This window comes from Peromyscus californicus, unplaced genomic scaffold (genome assembly GCF_007827085.1).
Source record: "Peromyscus californicus insignis strain IS unplaced genomic scaffold, ASM782708v3 Scaffold_3__1_contigs__length_106647218, whole genome shotgun sequence".
Lineage (NCBI taxonomy): Eukaryota > Metazoa > Chordata > Mammalia > Rodentia > Cricetidae > Peromyscus > Peromyscus californicus.
The window spans coordinates 6,681,321-6,698,170 of NW_026294551.1; the positions used below are offsets into that span (position 1 = coordinate 6,681,321).

The following is a 16,850-nucleotide window of genomic DNA, read 5'->3' on the forward strand; positions in this document are numbered from 1 at the left end:
AGCTACAATCAGGACAGAGTGCACCAGAGGAGCCGGCTCCCTCTCTAGAGCTACAGTCAGGACAGAGTGCACCAGAGGAGCCGGCTCCCTCTCTAGAGCTACAGTCAGGACAGAGTGCACCAGAGGAGCCGGCTCCCTCTCTAGAGCTACAGTCAGGACAGAGTGCACCAGAGGAGCTGGCTCCCTCTCTAGCACAGGAAAACAAAAAGGTTGGCATAACCCTTCAGACCAGAGGACTGAGCAGGACGTCAGAGCCCAGCCGAGTGCTGCCAGCTCACCGAATCTCATGCAGTTTCACAACCTCATTGGTGACTACCACAAGGACCAGGGACAGACAGCCCAGGAGCCATGTCAGCAGGGGTACATCCTCTAGGCCAAAGTGGACACGTGTGTCCCTGTGTGTCCACAGCTGCAGGTCCACAGCTGTCTGGACCACCTGGCCTAGGAGCCTGTGGAAGGAAAGAACAGTACTGTGTGAACCGAGTCATCTTGCTTTCTCCCCTGCTTTCTCGGTACAGTTAGTTCAAGGGCAGCCAGACCCCTGTCCTCCTCCACCTGTGGTCCCAGCCCTGTCCCGCAGCCCCTCCATCAAACACTACTCACACTACGGGCACCGTCACTGCCCACCAGAGGTTTGTCAAGGGGCTCTTTCTCCACAGAGGCTTGGTGCGATGTACATGGGTGATGGAGATAAAGACTAGAAAGATTGACCAGTGGGGTGTCAAGGCTTCCACTGACCCAAAGTCTTGCCTCCCACCTTGGGGCTTCCCCGTTAGCAGTCAGCAGCCCCAGTGAGACAGAGTCCTTACCTGTGTGCAGAACAATCAGGGCAGCTGTGAGCTTCTGAGCTGACAGCAACCCATTGGCAAAATCCCCAAACCAGGCCGGAGCTCTGTCATCATTGCTGCCAAAGGGAGACAGAGGCTCAGCCTCCTGAGGGCCCGCAGGAGAATGGCCTGGGGTGGTGAGACGAGACGCCCCAGGACCCACCTGCAAAGCATGACTGAGGAGCAGTTGGTGAGGTTGCGGGCCCGGGCACTGTCACAGAAGCTCTGCAGTGTGAAGCCAAAGCAGATGAGGCACGAGCTGATGGTAAGGCTGAACTTGAGCAGGAAGCAGAGCAAGAAGTAGTGCTGGGTCTGTGGCATGAAGGAGGACAGTCAGTCCTGTGCTGGACAGACCCCGCAGGCGGGCCACAGGCAGACCTGGCACCTGCTCAGCTTCTTCATGTTTTTGCAAGCTCTCTGCAAACGGTCACGCCTCAGGGAATATGGACGGGAAAGCACATTCCCAGCAAGGCTCTTTCTCAGTTTTGACCACCACCTCCACTAGCCAAGTATCAGCTCTCCGGGTCCCTGACCTCTGCCAAGCCTTCGAGGTTAGGCCTACCAGCCCCAACCCTCAGACCCTCTGGGAAGCCCTGGTAACCTGGGTCTGCTTTACTTACCTTCTTAGGAATGGATTGAAGATTTTTGCCTGTTGCCATAGACATGATGGAGCTATGTGGTGGTTTCCCCAATAGAGAGATGCTGAAATCAATGTGGGTAAAGGGACAGTGATTACCGCTGTCTCCCAACTCTCAGAGGGAGCACCCACAGGGGATCTTGGGAGGAGGTCCACTCCAGTAGTGAGGTGGGATAAGACAAAGGGGCCGTGCCTCAGTGCCGCCTTGCACCAGAAGTGATCCCTGAGTCATCTTGCTAGGAAACTCTGGGTCCCTTGGGATGCCCACTGGCACCCCAGCCCCACTGGCTGAGCACAGAGGGGCTTCAAGACCTCTCACCTGAGCAGAGGGTAACAGAAGCAGGACAGCCATAAGATGTCTGTGGTACTCAGGAGTGGTGGAAGCTGGACCAGACAAGAAAGGAACTAAACCAGGAAAGACAACGTCACCAAATTTGTAGACCCCGAGGCTACCTTGCCCTTGCCCAACAGACTCAACATCTTGACTGAGAGGAGCAGGGAAGAGAGAACACTTCTACCAGTGGGGTCATCTCCAAAGCTGAGGGGTACACAGAGGCATGTGGCTCTACTGCACCCCGACTCCTCAGACTCACACCTGTCCCTCCCTTATAAAGAGAGGGAATAGCTGTGTAGGCCCCGGCTTACCTGAATGATCACAAGGGTCAGCTGGCACTGCAACAGGAAGAGGAAGCACTTCCGGATGCCATAGGTGGCGTGCCGAGCCTAAGGACCAAGAGGGGCAGTGATGATCCAGTCCTGCCTACCTGGCCTCTCTCAGTCCCTACAACAAGCAAGCTTCAGCCAAAAGCCATATTCCCATGATGCTCCCGTGAGCAAGAGCCGTATGCCCATGGTGCTCCCGTGAGCAAGAGCCATATGCCCATGGTGCTCCTGTGAGCAAGAGCCATATGCCCATGGTGCTCCTGTGAGGAAGAGCCGTATGCCCATGGTGCTCCCGTGAGCAAGAGCCGTATGCCCATGGTGCTCCTGTGAGGAAGAGCCATATGCCCATGGTGCTCCCGTGAGCAAGAGCCATATGCCCATGGTGCTCCCGTGAGCAAGAGCCGTATGCCCATGGTGCTCCCGTGAGCAAGAGCCGTATGCCCATGGTGCTCCTGTGAGGAAGAGCCATATGCCCATGGTGCTCCTGTGAGGAAGAGCCATATGCCCATGATGCTCCTATGAGCAAGAGCCGTATGCCCATGTTGCTCCCGTGAGCAAGAGCCGTATGCCCATGGTGCTCCTGTGAGGAAGGAGCAGAAACAATTCAACTGCCTTAGGGAGCTTCCCGTGTTCCTCCCACAGGCCAGGAAGGCAGGAAGCATGAGGTCTAGGGAGCCCAGAAGTATCATGTGTTGCAACTCTACCTTCTAGGGTACTCCAGAGGGCCCTGGGCCATGCCCCAGTACCCATGAGACCCACCTGCTCAATGAGCCGGATGATGCTGATGGTCTCTTCCTGGCGAAAGGTCAGGGAGCAAGGCAGGCTGTTGAGTTGCCCTGATAGCTGCAGGGGAGAAAGGCCATCGGAGGCCTGGGCCATGGTGGTACTGGTGGCATAACCAAAAGTCTCCCAGGAGCATCGGGATGGGTACAGGGGATCCAGGGCAATGCTGCTCAGTGAAGGGAAAATCCACCCATGAACTATACTCTGTAAAAACTGTCTACCACGAGACTGGAGCATCCCATCCCTTTTCTACCAGACCCAGGTCCCTGGGTCCCAGCCAAGGCAAATCCCTAGCTACATGCAGACCTATCCACCCAGGGTCTGAGAAGCAGAGACTGGCCCACGGTCCCCGAGCCCCTCTCTGACCTGACGTCACTCTGGAGGAAGAGGCAGCTGTTCCGCAGGTTGGCAGAGCTGCCCAGGCAGCAGGTCACCTCCCCATACTCCTGCATGATCTTTATCATCTCACACATGGCTGTGGGCAGGTGAGTCACAGGAGTCAGGCAGAGCTCCGGGCGGGTGCGAGCAGCAACCCACAGGCCAAAGGGACAGGGAAGAGTGGGGAGCAGAACCCCACCCAGCAGCATGCTCACATAAACACTCACTTCAGGCTCCCTGAAATGGGCATGTCCGTAGCATCACCCCATTGGGTCCCCAGCTAGTCCCAGCCCACGTTCTTTCACTCTTTAACTTTCATCCCCTCTGAGCTCCTCGGTGCCCATCCCTGCCAGAGCGCAGAAGGCGGGCCACAGCACTCACTGTCAGGGGTACAGTCAGTGAAGAGGGGCACCAACAGCGGTACGTTGTCAATGTTCTGCAGGTGGGGCCGCACCTGATGGATGCCCCGGGGCAGCTTGGCCTGGAGGAAGCAGAGATGTCAGCAGTCTCAAGACAGGGAGCAGAAAATCGCCTCTCCTGCCTCCTCCTCCTGCCCTTCACTTCCTGTGTTAGTTCTTGGCCACTTCAGGGGCAGATGACAGATTCCCCAATCATACCCGGTTGCAGTCCTCCAGGAAGCTGGGGATGTCACTGTCCGTAGGCTGGAAGCTGACAAGGTCTGAGTGACCCTCCTCCTCCAAGAGGAGGAGTCCTTCTGCATCATCCCGGGACACTGTGGGAATGAAAGCCTGTCCTCACCTTGGGCCAGCCTTCCAGGAGGCTAAACCATGCCCTGCAGGTGGTAGACAACCTTCTGCCTCTAGGCTTCCACTTTTAACAGCCCACTGTTACTGCCCACAAGAACGGGGGGCTGTTTCCCGAGGGAGTGTCCTTCTAGGCAGGATCTACACAAGTTTCTCCTAGCTGTACTTCCCAGCAAGGGGATTGTTCCACACTCACTCCAGCCCTGTCACACTCCTTTGCCCTCACCCTGATTCAGGTCATCATGGAGAGAGCCCGCATGGCTGGGGCTGGAGGGAGGGATCTCAGAGCCAGGCATGTCACCGTTGGGCGTGAGGGAGATGTGGCAGTTCCAGCCTGTCTCCAGGCCCATCTTTTCAGCAAACACCTGTGAGAGGCAGATGGCGATGAGGAGGAAAGGCTCAGGAAGATCAGTGGGGGCAAATGGGAAGGCTCTCCCCACCTTGCTTTTGAGCTCATCCTCCAAAGAGAAGTAGACAAAGCGGATGCAGGCGTTGACCAGCCCATCGATGAGGCGCACAATGTCCAGTCGGGCCTGGTACTGGGAGGACACCATGCCCATGAAGATCTGACCGCTCAGGGCCTGCATGCAGTCTTCCTTCTCCAGCACCTCCCCGATCCCTTCTTCAGGCAGGCACAAGACACAAAAGCCAGCCGGCATGTGGCAAGACAATCAGGACACAGCCCAGTCAGGACATGGAGGAACCAGCAGATTCCAGGAGGCAGCCCAGGGCCACACACATAGAGGCCACACCCAAATCAATGAGCATAAGGGCCCCAGGGGATCACACGCACAGCCACACAGGTGCGCAGAGTCAGGATACATAAAGAGCCAACACACATAAAAGAAAAGACAATGAGAGGTATTCATCAGTGAGGTGACCATCCTGGGGAGCCATGCTGAACACTGCTCAGCTCCTGCCCAGCTCTGTTCCAGGACTAGGGGGCTAGTCCCATCCTTAGCACATGTCTCCTGGGCTTAGGAGATAGGGCCAAATACATATGCTTGGGATGGAAGGTAGAGTTTATGTCCCTCTGTTTGGTTTTTGTCTAATTCTGATAAGACAATGCCTTATAAATGCGCCATTTTAAACCTTTCCAAGAAAACACGTTTATATACATTAATCCTCTTGAACACCACAAGAAACCCATGAGGAAGGGAGAGAAGGTATCTAGTTTTAGATGAAGAGAAACTAAAGGATTCCCCATGCCATGGGCTAGTGAATGTCACACCGGCATCCCAATTCCTGTGGACTGCTCATGGCACTTTCTTCTGAGGGATACCATATAGCCCTCTGAAGCCCGTTAGTTCCTGGGCTTCTCAGCCCCAGGGAGCCCCCATGTCATTCCCATGGAGATGGAAGTTCACGGTACCATCAGAACTCCAGCTGTTGCGGCGGATGTTTGGCTTGATGGGGACGGTGCTAGGCAGCTCGCACATGGTGAAGATGCTGTTCTGGCCAGGTACCTGCACCAGCTCAATGCACTTGCCATTGAGCTGAGAGGACAGGGTGCAGTTCATGGGCTTATAGGCAAAGGCAGAGCAATAACCAGATAGGCAGGCTCGCTGGTAGAAATCCAGCACTTTCTTTCTGCCAGAGAAGTAGAGAGGAAGTAAGACAAGTGGTCTTGAGATGCCCATGACCATTAGGCAGGCAGGCAAACCAGCAGAGCCCCTCACCCACCTGTCAGAACCCGAAAGAGGGTAGATGTCAGCACCATCCCAGAAGTCTGTGCAGGCCTCCAAGACCACGTCAGCAGTGCCATGGGACAGCATCTGTTCTGTGCCTAGGACAGGGAAAAGAGACCACATCATGAGGCCACAAATCAGCTCCTGCCTGATTCTGACCTAGCACACCACAGTCCTTCCAGAGGGTGCAAAGGTACTCCTGACAGAGAAAGGGACTTCCCTTCAGACCTCCTGGTCAGTAAGCCACCATGGGAAACTTCTAGACTAGCAACGCCGGCACTACAATCCTCATCCTTCGGAGAATCCCACTCTCGTGACTCTGGTCCCCAGGCCCAAGCCCTGCCACATCCAAGCCTGGGAAGTTGTCCAGCATTCACTTGACCTCTCTTCCCTGCCCACCAAGCCCGGGAAGGTCTGGCTGAATGCCAGCTGAGCTGAAGCATGGCTTACTAGTGGCAGTGTCTTTGATGAAAAGGCTGATCATGTGGCTGAGTGGGGGGCGCCGCTTGGTGACACAGGAGGGCCGCCCCAGGGACGTCTCCTTCACAGTCTCGGCACTGGGGAGGCGGTAGAGTGCCAGGTGGTTCTCTTGCTTGAAGAGCTCTTTGGCCCCTGGGGTGAAGCCTATGAACAAGGACAGCAGGAAGGGCCTTAAGAGAGGAGACAAGGCTCCCCTGGTCACCTTACACTGTGGGACAGGTGGAAAGACAGTTGGCCCGGCCAGCTTCTGCCACCTTTCTACCCCAACAACTAGCCATCTTGCCAGACTAGAGAGCTAAGAGTGGCTATGTCCATGGCAAACGAGTGTCACGCCAAGGACAGTCAGTGCCAGGCCTGCTCTGGAAGATCAGCAGTCACTCAGTCAGCCCCGCCCCAGCACCCCGCCACAGTGCCACACCGATGAGACGGGCCAGCTCGCAGAGGCCCCAGGGCACGTGCACGGGCAGCACGGCACTGTGGCTCTCCTGCAGGGCGATGTTGCACAGGTGGTCGGAGAAGCGGCAGAGGCGCTCAGTGACGCTGGCGTTACACAGATTCAGCAGCACGTTGAGGCCCAGCGGCTTGAGGGAGGTGAGGTGCAGCTGCCAGTTGGAGTCATCAAACTGGATGCAGGAAGGGTTCTGCTGATCTTGGGACAGGCTCAGCATCTCCAGGTGGTAGTCACACACAAAGTCCTCGGCCTCATAGGGGTCACCCTCTGTCCCAGGCTGAGCCTGCAGGAAATAGGGGGGTAAGGGAGGAGGTGGGGAAGGCTGTGATGCCCAAGGAGGCCCAGAACTAGCCCCACAAGCGAGCCCATCTTCCCCAAGAGGGTGCTCATGCCCACACTCTCCTACTCTACCACAGGAAGAAGGATTGCATGAGACTCCTGTGCTCTTCCAGACCCCACTGGTTCGAACTGAGCTACTTCCCTTTGACGGGGAGGCAGGAAGGCCTGTGACAAATGGGTGGCTCCCCATGCTGTCTCCTTCCTCTCACCTTGCTGGGCTCTTCCTCTCCACCTTCAGTGTCCCTGCTGAAGCTCACGTTGGAACCAGACGGGTGTTTGCTGCGCCCATGTACTTTGTGATGCGAGTAGGGCTCCAAGGGCTTGGAACCATCGCCAGGCCAGTCACCACGCTCCTGCTCGTTGGAAAGGTGCAGGGTATTGTTCAGGGAGCCAGCAAGGAGGGCATCTCGTTCATGGGGCTGAGGAGAACAGGAGCACAGGCCTAGGACCAGAGTCCCATGACCCCTGAGGATCAGGGAGACAGGGCAGTTCTGGCTCCGAACTGCTTTAGCCGTCTTTTTTTTTTTTTTTTTTTGAGATAGGGTTTCTTTTGTGTCGCTTTGGACCCTGTCCTAGAACTCACTCTATAGCCCAGGCTGGCCTCGAACTCACAGAGATCTGCCTGCCTCTGCCTCCCGAGTGCTGGGATTAAAGGCATGCGCCACCACCACCAGCTTGTTTTGTTGTTGTTATTGTTTTTGAGACAAGGTCTCTCTGTGTAGCCCTGGCTGTCCTGGAACTCACTATGTAGATCATGGTGGCCTCGAACTCACAGAGATCTGCCTGCTTCTGCCTCCCGAGTACTGGGATTAAAGGCATGTGTTGGCCACTCATCCTTCGTCTTAACCAATCAGAAGTCCCAGGAATCCAGAGCCCCTCTCTCCCTCCTAAGCCTCACTCTCCCAAGGCCACAGGCCTGGCTCTGAGGCTAAGCAGCCTAACCTAACTCCATGGGAGCTGGCCATACCTCCTCCTCTACCTCAGGATGGCAGAAGGAGCGGGTAGACAGGTCATCTGTGAGGTCCTCGTGGCTGCTGTGAGGGGGTTCCACCTTCCCGCTGAAGAAGAGTACAGTTTCTGGGCTAGGATTTGGCCAGGATAGGATCCCCTGCTTGTCTACACAGCACAGGACCTAGAGGGAAAGAAGCAGGATTAGAAAAAGACTCAGTATTAGTCTAACTGCCTGGTGGCCACACACAAAACAGATGAACAATCCAGTCAGTGGATCTGGTGCAACAGTGCACCCTCCAGGCAGGGCCTCCTCACCGTAACAGAGCCCAAGCTATGCAGGAGGCTGGCACTGTGGCTCAGTGTTGGTGATGTCCCCTGGATCACCCTCAGAAAGTGACCCCAAATGCAGCGCAGCATTTCCTGGTGGGAGACAGACAGTCTGTAAGGCCATTTGGGGCTCAGCCTTATTTCCTTGCCCAAATCAAGAAAAGTCCAGGGAGACGCCAGGAAGTAGGGTTCTAGGACAAGATGCTGATACAGGATCAGGCCTGGGCCATGCACACATACACAACAAGGATGGAGGGGGGCAAGCACTCCAAGAGCTCAGCTGGAGGTCAAGGCCACAGAATCACAGAGATCCAGGAAGGCCACAGCCCTCATGCCTGCAGGGGCCTGGAGGAAACCCCATCTACCTCAGCAGTTTACCTGAGAGGAGACAGCTTCAGTATAGCTGCTGAGAGTATCCTCTGAGAACTTGGCCAGCTGCAGAGAGACAGGGTGAGCATCAGTGAGGAAAAAAACTGCCTTCACGAAGACTTCCCCTATCTACACAGCTGGATGAGCAAGGCTCCAGACCACCCTGGTAAAGAGCATCAGGCAATCCCAACTCCCCACAGATGGGATCCACACCTGGGACTGGCCTGGAACCTACTTGGTAACAGAAAGTACCTGAAACCATGCAGAGATTCCCAGGGCCCCAACATGCTAAAACCACTGTCCATGCCAACCTGCCACTGTCCTCTAGCTGCTTTGGAACAACGTACCAGGGAGCTGGGCGAGGCCTTGCTCATCTGGGCCAGGACACGAGCTTCTCCACAGGCGGTAGCCAGGACCCAGAGGACTGGGAAGAGCAGAGGGAGGATGGGCAGCATGCCATTCACCTGAGAAAGAGCAAGGCACATGCCAGGTCCTAAGGAGATGCTGCCCCAAAGGGAGGGAGAGGGGAAGGATGCCCTGCCACACGGCCATCCCCCGGGGAGGAGGAGTCAGCGGTCCAGGGAGCGGGAAGGAAGGGAGGCAAAGGAGACAATCTTAGCTAACCCCTGAGATGCTCTGGGCTGCGGAAAGGGAGGAACGAGACAGAGAAGCTCAGCAGGGAAGAAAGGGCCACCCTTGCCTGGAGCTGGAGAAGGGTGTACTGCCATGAAGTGATCCCGGGCGCACCGAACATGAAGCGTAGGGCATTGGTGAGGAGAAAGCCAGCCTGTGGGGACAGGATGGACCTAGTCTTGGTGCCTGCCCCAGGGAGGGCAGAGCTGTAGGCCCTTCCTTGGCCATTCACACCACTGGCTCACTCTGACCCTCCTACACGCACTCTCACCTGGCTGGGCCCCCGAAGCTCACCCATGTCTGGCCCTCTCCCCTGCCCTGCAGCCCCTCACGCACCAGGACCACCGGCACAGCATAGTGAAGCATCACGGACTGGACTGTGAACCTTTCATTGTCCAGAGCAGTGACTGGGCGCGATAGGGCCGTGTCCAGGCACCATCTGCAAAAAGAGGCAACCCTCAGTCTCTTGGGGGAAGATGCCAGACAGCCACACCTTGAAAGGGCCTCTCTCCTGGACAAACTTCACCAAATACCTCCAAGTTCTTAAATTCCCTAGTCGGCTCTGACCCTGGCCTGGGCCACATAGTGGCCTGAGAGAAGGGCTGTGGCCACTGCCATGGGTATCCACTCAGTCTAAAAATGCTCACAAGAGGCTGAGCAGGTACCTACCACCAGCAGGGCCAGGAATGGATGAGGGCCCTTCCTTGTCATGGGAAGCCCTGGAGGAGAAGGTGGGGGGAGGGCAGGAGAGAGGCATGCTACCTGATGTTGTCAATCACAGGAGTCTCCAGGACTCGGAAGAGCCGGTGTTGCTGGGGATTCTGTGGCCCTTTCTTCACTTCTCCCCGCGGTGAGGGTGGTGGAGAGAAAGGGGGGAACAGGTCCCCTGGCTCCAGGACAATGTGCTCGTCATCCTGCCAACAGGGATGGAGTGAAAGGGCTCCATCAGAGTGCATTGTGGGTTTGGGGGGGGTGGGGAGGTAGGGGGCTGTTTGGTTTTGGGTTTCTTGAGACAGTCCCACTGTATAGCTCACGCTGCCCTGGAACCCGAAATCCTTTTGCCTCAGTCTCCACAGTGCTAGGACTGTAAGTGTGTACCACCATGGTTGGCAAGACCACTCTTCCTGGACAGTGCCAGCCAAGAAGAAATAGCTTCCAAGGTTAGGGTCTCTCCACTAGCAATGAACCTGCTGGGTGGGCCTTATGGGACTTGGGTTTCTAGGACTTAAGGATCCGGAAAAAGACAGAGAAAGAGCTGGAGGGGGTTCCAGCCCTGCCCAAGTACCCTTGTGAACCCCCAAGCTGGCCAGGAGCTTCAAATCTACCCTAAGAACTCCTAACTAATTCCAGATATGCCCCCAGCTGTTCCCTCTACCTTGATGCCCCTCAGGGAGGCGAAGGACTCCTGGCCAGGCCTCAGGGCTATGATGTCTCCTTCTACCAACAGGCTAACTGGCAGGTTGACCAGGTGTCCATCTCTGTAAGCCCAGTGCAGGGACCAGGAAGGTGCAAAGGGCATGTGGAGGTCTGGATACATGGCATTCGGCCACTTGATCTCCTTTCCGTCCCTGAGAGCATCTAATGAGAACAGAAACAGCAGCTCTGGATCTGCAAGCCTATCCCATGCATGCAAATGCACCCCATATTTCAAAAATGCCTTCCCTACGAATCCTTCCCTAGTACCCAAGCATATCGAGAATGATTCCAGCACTGTGGGGAGGGAACAGAGGAGTAAACCTGTCTGCCAGGCAATGGCAGTGAGAGATGACTTCCAGGAAGAGAGGGACAGCATGGGAAACAGGCCAGGAAGAGAGAGAGAGCATGAGGAACAGACCAGGAAGAGAGAGAGAGCATGAGGAACAGGCCAGGAAGAGAGGGACAGCATGGGGAACAGGCCAGGAAGAGAGGGACAGCATGGGGAACAGACCAGGAAGAGGGGGGCAGCATGGGGAACAGGCCAGGAAGAGAGGGACAGCATGGGGAACAGGCCAGGAAGAATGGCGAGACTTTATCAGTTAGAGACAAAGGAGATGCAATCCAGGTGGGGAGGAGCAGAGGCACATCTGGGTTGGATAGAGGGGCAGAGGCACATCTGGGTTGGACAGAGGGGCTCTAGGACAGGAGACCACTGGGATGATGAACAGTAAAAGGAGAGGCTAAGAGGAAAGACAGCTGGAGCCTGTGGCAGAAGCAGCTCTCAGGAGCTCTATGTGGCATCTGGGATGTCCTGGAGAAGCAAGAGAGAGCCACAGGAGGTAGCTGTCACCCTAGATCTCTCTGGCTGGGTCTGGACTGTTCATCTGTGACCTGTGTGGCCACTGGGCAGTCAGACCAATGGTAAGCCTTTTCCTAATCCTGCTTTTTCCCACCCATTTCCGAGAAAAACCTACAGAACATAAGTGTCACAGCTTCTCTGAAAATATCACATGCCCCAGGGAAGCAGAGGCCATGGACTTCCCACACAAATCCTCAAGCTACAGCCAGAGCCCAATAAATGAAGGGCAGACTGTGGGCAGCGCCCCTCTCCTTCAAGAATACTCCTCTGCTTTTGAGGCGCTCACTGTACTGTTCATCGTGGGCCCCCAGCTTTCTGTTCAATCCTGTTTTTGTAGACATCTTAGCTTCTCACTCCTCTGAGCCAGTACCGGAGAACAAAACAGATGTGGAAAAAAACCTCCAACTTCCCTCTCACCAAGGGACAGAGTGTTCTCTAGCTGTCTCCCAACACCAGACCTCAGAATGCCACCATTAGCTTCCCACCTGCCCAGGCTACTGCCTGGTGCCCCCAGCCACCCTGCAGCCGTCACTACCCTGCTCAAGAGGGCAAGACCACCCTGTAACTCCCGTTGATGACAGCCCGGCAGTGCTGACACGTCACAGAGCATCTTTCCCACACACCTGACCCTCAGCCTCACCTTGGATCTGGTCAATGATCCCCCGGAGCCTGCGCTCCACCTCCCGGCGCTTCAGCCGATCTTGCCGCCCAATGAGGATGAGATTGAGGAGCAGCAACAGGAACAGGGCAGAGGCGTTTACCAGCTCCACTCCACGGCTGGTGTTGAGGGACACAGAGAGCAGCATGTATTTCCAGGGGAAAGGCCTCCCAGCCAGTTCCCACAGCCCAAGATGGCCCGCTCCTCTAGCCACTTCTGAAAGTGGCCTTGCTTGCTTCCTGCCTCTACCCAAGTCTCTGTCCCCAGTCAGGTCACTAGAACGGAGCTGGCAGAGGTCATGGTCCCTGCTTACCTCCCGGCTGGCTGGCCCCCAGAGCAACAGAGCAACAGCAGTACAGCCAACAGCATGAGAGAAGCCCCAGGCCAGTGGAAACAGGAGCAGCGGTTGTTAAGGTGGAGGAAGCTGCTTCTCCATGTCTCCTAGAGCAACATGACAGGCAGGAAGTGAGTCTCCCAGCTCGCTCCAATATGCCCATATCCTAAGACCCACTCCAGCAAGTAGAGTGGGACACCACTCCCAGGAAACTGGAACTTCTGACTATGTGAAGTCTCAGCTGAGTCTCTGCTATCCAGGGGGCAAGCACAGCAGGTCCCGGAGACAGGGCCTCCCTGCTTCTCTGCCTACCCAGCCACGCTCCGGCCACCCCGGAGGAAGCTTCACCTTCCACGTAAGACATTTCTTCCGCTCTCTGAGGTGTTTCTCCAGCACAGCCTCCAGCTGTTCCTTCAGGACACTGAGGGCCTTCCGGGTAGACAGGCCCAGGGCCAAGGGGGGCTCTCCCTGCAGGGAAGCAGAACAGTCAGCATCTCCCCAGGGCCCTGCCCAGACTTATTCTTTGATTACAAGCTCTGCTTCTCCCTCCTAACCCCCTTCACTAAAGCCAAGTTAAAAATAAAAGCACAAAAAGTGCTTTCTCTATTCAGTCTATTCGTTCAACTCTCAACCCACCGAGCCGGGCGGGCCTCCTGCTCCATCCAGACTCTTCTTGTTACCCATCCCCACAGCCATTTTACTTTAAGATTTCACAGAAAAAGATATCTATTTCTTTTTTGTTGTTCTGTGTTTGAGGCAGGTCCCTCTGTGTATTCCTGGCTGTCTTGGAGCTCCCCTTATGTCGATTAGGCTGGCCTGGAGCTCACAGAGCCTCCTAAGTGCTAGGATTAAAGACATGCATCACCATGCTGTTATATCTCCTCTCTCTCTCTCTCTCCCTCTCTCTCTCTCTCTCACTCTTGTTTTTCGAGGCAGAGTTTCTCTGTGGACCCCTAGCTGTCCTGGAACTTGCTCTGTAGACGAGGCTAACCTCGAACTCACAGAGATCTCCTGCCTCTGCCTCCTGAGTGCTGGGATTAAAGGCGTGTGCCACCACTGCCTGGAATATATCTATTTCTTTAAGAGAGCTAACTCAGATTTTGTCCTTGACTGTTTCTGGGGAAGGTATTTAAGAAAGACTTAGGGCTGGTGAAACGGTTTTGCCAGTAAAGGTGCGGGCTGCTAAGCATGAGAGCCTCAGTCTAAGCCCAGGACCTACACAGTAGAGAAGAGAACCAACTTCTTCAAGCTGTCCTCTGACAACACACACAAATAGATGTAATAACTTAAAAAAAAAGAAAAAAGAAACAAAGAAGACCGCACCACCTTTGCCTTCCAGTACCACTATTGTGCAAGACGGGCTTCTGCAACACTACAGATTAGGCAGGGCCTAACCTCAGGGGAAGATAGCTTAGCTGTTCGTAAGAAAAGACAGCGCTGAGACTCCACCACCCTGCTGTCACCACAGCTGGTCCTGGACATGGGGACTAGACATGTTGAGTGACCTCACACTCGGTCCACTCTTCGTTGAGAACCACCCATTCCTGTTCCCTCCTTCTTCGACTCTAACTGTTCTTCCTTCTTTCACGCCAGAGCCCAGCCTTGCCAACTGTTGGGTGTCTCCAGGGAGGCCTCTGCAACAGTTGTGGATTCACCTACCGCCTACGGGTTCACCCACCACCTACAGATTCACCTACAGATTCACCCACCGCCTACGGGTTCACCCACCACCTACAGATCCACCTACTACCTACGTGCTTTCAAGGCCTCCATCTCACTCCCAGTCGGGACCCTGTTCCAGATACAGGCCTGTCTACTGACCTCTCTCAAGCTGCTTCACAGGAGACAGGAAATACCCCAAATTCATCATTCATCCCAGCCCTCCCTGCCAGTCACCTTTCCACACACATACTATCACCTCTACACACAAACACACACACACACCCATCACCTCTACACACAAACACACACACAGATTCACACACACTACCCATCACCTCTACACACACACACACACACACACACACACACACACACACACTACCCAGTCACCTCTCCACACACACACACACATACTACCCAGTCACCTCTACACACACACACACACACACACACACACACACACACACACACTACCCAGTCACCTCTCCACACACACACACACATACTACCCAGTCACCTCTCCACACACACACACACACACACACACACACACACACACACTACCCATCACCTCTCCACACACACACTACCCAGTCACCTCTACACACACACACACACACACACACACACACACACACACACACACACGCACACACACACACACACACTACCCAGTCACCTCTACACACACACACACACACACACACACACACACACACACACACACACTACCCAGGCTCCAACCTTCCCCTCCCCGCTTTCCTTCCCATGCCTTCTTTACCTTTTCCAAACCCACTGAAATAACCCAGCCAGAGAAAGACTCCCTCAGCAACTGACCCCCTTTATCTTGACATTTTTATTACATTTGATTGGCTGATGTGTCAAAGGTCAACTTTCAGGAGTCAGTTCTCTCCTTCTCTCCTGTGGGTCCCAGGGACCGAGCTCATGTCCCCAGGTTTGACGGCAGGCACCGCCTCCTCTCCCTTACTGTTAAAACCCATACCCCAGCCCTGTGCCTGCTCTGTGAGGCCCTAGGGGCCTGTGGCCTCAAAGCCTCTCTCGCCTTCCTTCTGCACGTCCTGGCCAAGGACATCCTTGCCCCCAGGCAACCCTCGCTTCTTCCAAGATAGCTCAAATATCGCCTCCCATGGGAGGGACAGTTCCTGAAAGCCCAGAGCTGCGCCTCAGGTTTGTAGTCTAAGGCATCGGGCAACCTGGCTCTCAGCTTGCACCTTATGGAACTGAGTCTGGATGCGCATGTCTGGCTCTCTTACTGTACCTTAACTTCCTTGAATTTTGGTACAGTATTTGGTACAGAATTGAAGATGAGTTCTCCCATCTCCACAAGCCCCTCTCCGCTGAACCACAACAGATGGTACTAGACACACACAAGTTCAGTGAAAATCTGTTGAATGGATATGTGAATGGATGAACACACAAGTAGCTTCAAGGACCCCAATGACACCTTAGTTAAGGGGTGTCAACACAAAGCCTGCAATAGTACCTGCAGCTTTCAAAGACATGCCAGCCAGGCGGTGGTGGTACACACCTTTAGTCCCAGCACTCAGGAGGGAGAGGCAGGTGGATCTCTGTGAGCTCGAGTCCAGCCTGGTCTACATAGAGAATAGCCAGGTCTATATAGAGAAACCCTGTCTTGAGGGGGTGGGGGAAGACATGCCTGTCTGGGCACCACCCTGACCCCACTGCCCCAAAACTTCTGGGATGAAGCTGATGTCAGGGTGAATCCACTGGACAGAGCTCCAACTGTAAAAAATACTAAGGTAAACCGGGCGGTGGTGGCGCACGCCTTTAATCCCAGCACTCAGGAGGCAGAGGCAGGTGGATCTTTGTGAGTTCGAGGCCAGCCTGGTCTACAGAGCGAGATCCAGGAAAGGCACAAAGCTGCACAGAGAAACCCTGTCTCGAGAAAACAAAACAAAACAAAACAAAAAAAAAACCCTAAGGTAGTAAATGGGCCCAAGAAACAGAGTTCCTGGAGAGGCAACAAGTCTTTCCCAAAGGCCACCTGAAGAGTTTCTAGCAGGGAAAGTCCAAGCAAAAGCAGCAAATCCTTAGCCCGAGAGATACCTCAGGTTGTCCACTGAGAAGGAAGGGCTGTGGGACACACTCACCTAGCTGGCTGACTCCTTGTCCTACCTCGCCATGCCAATGGCCCCATTTCTGTCCTCTGCAGGGACCTGTTCGGCTTTGTCTATTGTCACTCTGTACTTCTCTTTCCTGACTAGTTCCAAAGGTACCCCTGGCTTTCACCCTGGCCATTTGGTTTTTGCCTTGGTGGGACACACATATCCATGACTCTAAGGGGCTGCCAGGCCTGAGGGGCGGGGCCCAGTGCCACATTGTAGGTGCACAAGAATAGAGTCCCCAATGTTGCCTATCACTGGCCACCTCAGCTTTCCAGAATGCGTTCACCCCAAGATTCTTAGCTTCTTTTTTTTTCTTTCTTTCTTGGTTTTCTTGAGACAGGGTTTCTCTGTGTAGCCCCGGCTATCCAGGAACTCTCTCTGTAGACCAGGCTGGCCTCAAACTCAACAGAGATCTGCCCACCTCCGCCTCCCAAGTGCTGGGATTAAAGGCGTGTGCCACCATCACCCGGCTACTCTTAGCTTC

The 16,850-nt window shown here is 55.0% G+C and overlaps 1 protein-coding gene across 7 annotated transcripts in view; it reads right to left on the bottom strand.

The window, feature by feature from the left end:
* The window catches only part of Tmem94 (transmembrane protein 94), a 37,241-nt gene that overhangs the window by 1,397 nt on the left and 18,994 nt on the right, over nt 1–16,850 (bottom strand). For 3 of the 7 annotated variants that reach the window (XM_052759818.1, XM_052759817.1, XM_052759816.1), the window contains 29 exons: nt 12,906–13,025; nt 12,537–12,664; nt 12,206–12,342; nt 10,666–10,868; nt 10,053–10,204; nt 9,627–9,729; nt 9,358–9,444; nt 9,005–9,121; nt 8,667–8,723; nt 8,277–8,381; nt 7,978–8,142; nt 7,220–7,429; nt 6,639–6,954; nt 6,191–6,364; nt 5,736–5,838; nt 5,425–5,642; nt 4,493–4,674; nt 4,279–4,417; nt 3,906–4,021; nt 3,670–3,769; nt 3,277–3,385; nt 2,887–3,076; nt 2,110–2,187; nt 1,784–1,869; nt 1,448–1,529; nt 991–1,139; nt 810–904; nt 604–697; nt 279–449 (listed from right to left, as the gene is read on the bottom strand). In XM_052759818.1, coding sequence (XP_052615778.1) covers nt 279–449; nt 604–697; nt 810–904; nt 991–1,139; nt 1,448–1,529; nt 1,784–1,869; nt 2,110–2,187; nt 2,887–3,076; nt 3,277–3,385; nt 3,670–3,769; nt 3,906–4,021; nt 4,279–4,417; nt 4,493–4,674; nt 5,425–5,642; nt 5,736–5,838; nt 6,191–6,364; nt 6,639–6,954; nt 7,220–7,429; nt 7,978–8,142; nt 8,277–8,381; nt 8,667–8,723; nt 9,005–9,121; nt 9,358–9,444; nt 9,627–9,729; nt 10,053–10,204; nt 10,666–10,868; nt 12,206–12,342; nt 12,537–12,664; nt 12,906–13,025 — 3,986 coding nt within the window. The remainder of the gene's footprint in view (nt 1–278; nt 450–603; nt 698–809; nt 905–990; nt 1,140–1,447; nt 1,530–1,783; nt 1,870–2,109; nt 2,188–2,886; nt 3,077–3,276; nt 3,386–3,669; nt 3,770–3,905; nt 4,022–4,278; nt 4,418–4,492; nt 4,675–5,424; nt 5,643–5,735; nt 5,839–6,190; nt 6,365–6,638; nt 6,955–7,219; nt 7,430–7,977; nt 8,143–8,276; nt 8,382–8,666; nt 8,724–9,004; nt 9,122–9,357; nt 9,445–9,626; nt 9,730–10,052; nt 10,205–10,665; nt 10,869–12,205; nt 12,343–12,536; nt 12,665–12,905; nt 13,026–16,850) is intronic. The other 4 variants (XM_052759813.1, XM_052759819.1, XM_052759815.1 and 1 more) reach the window with 3 other exon arrangements.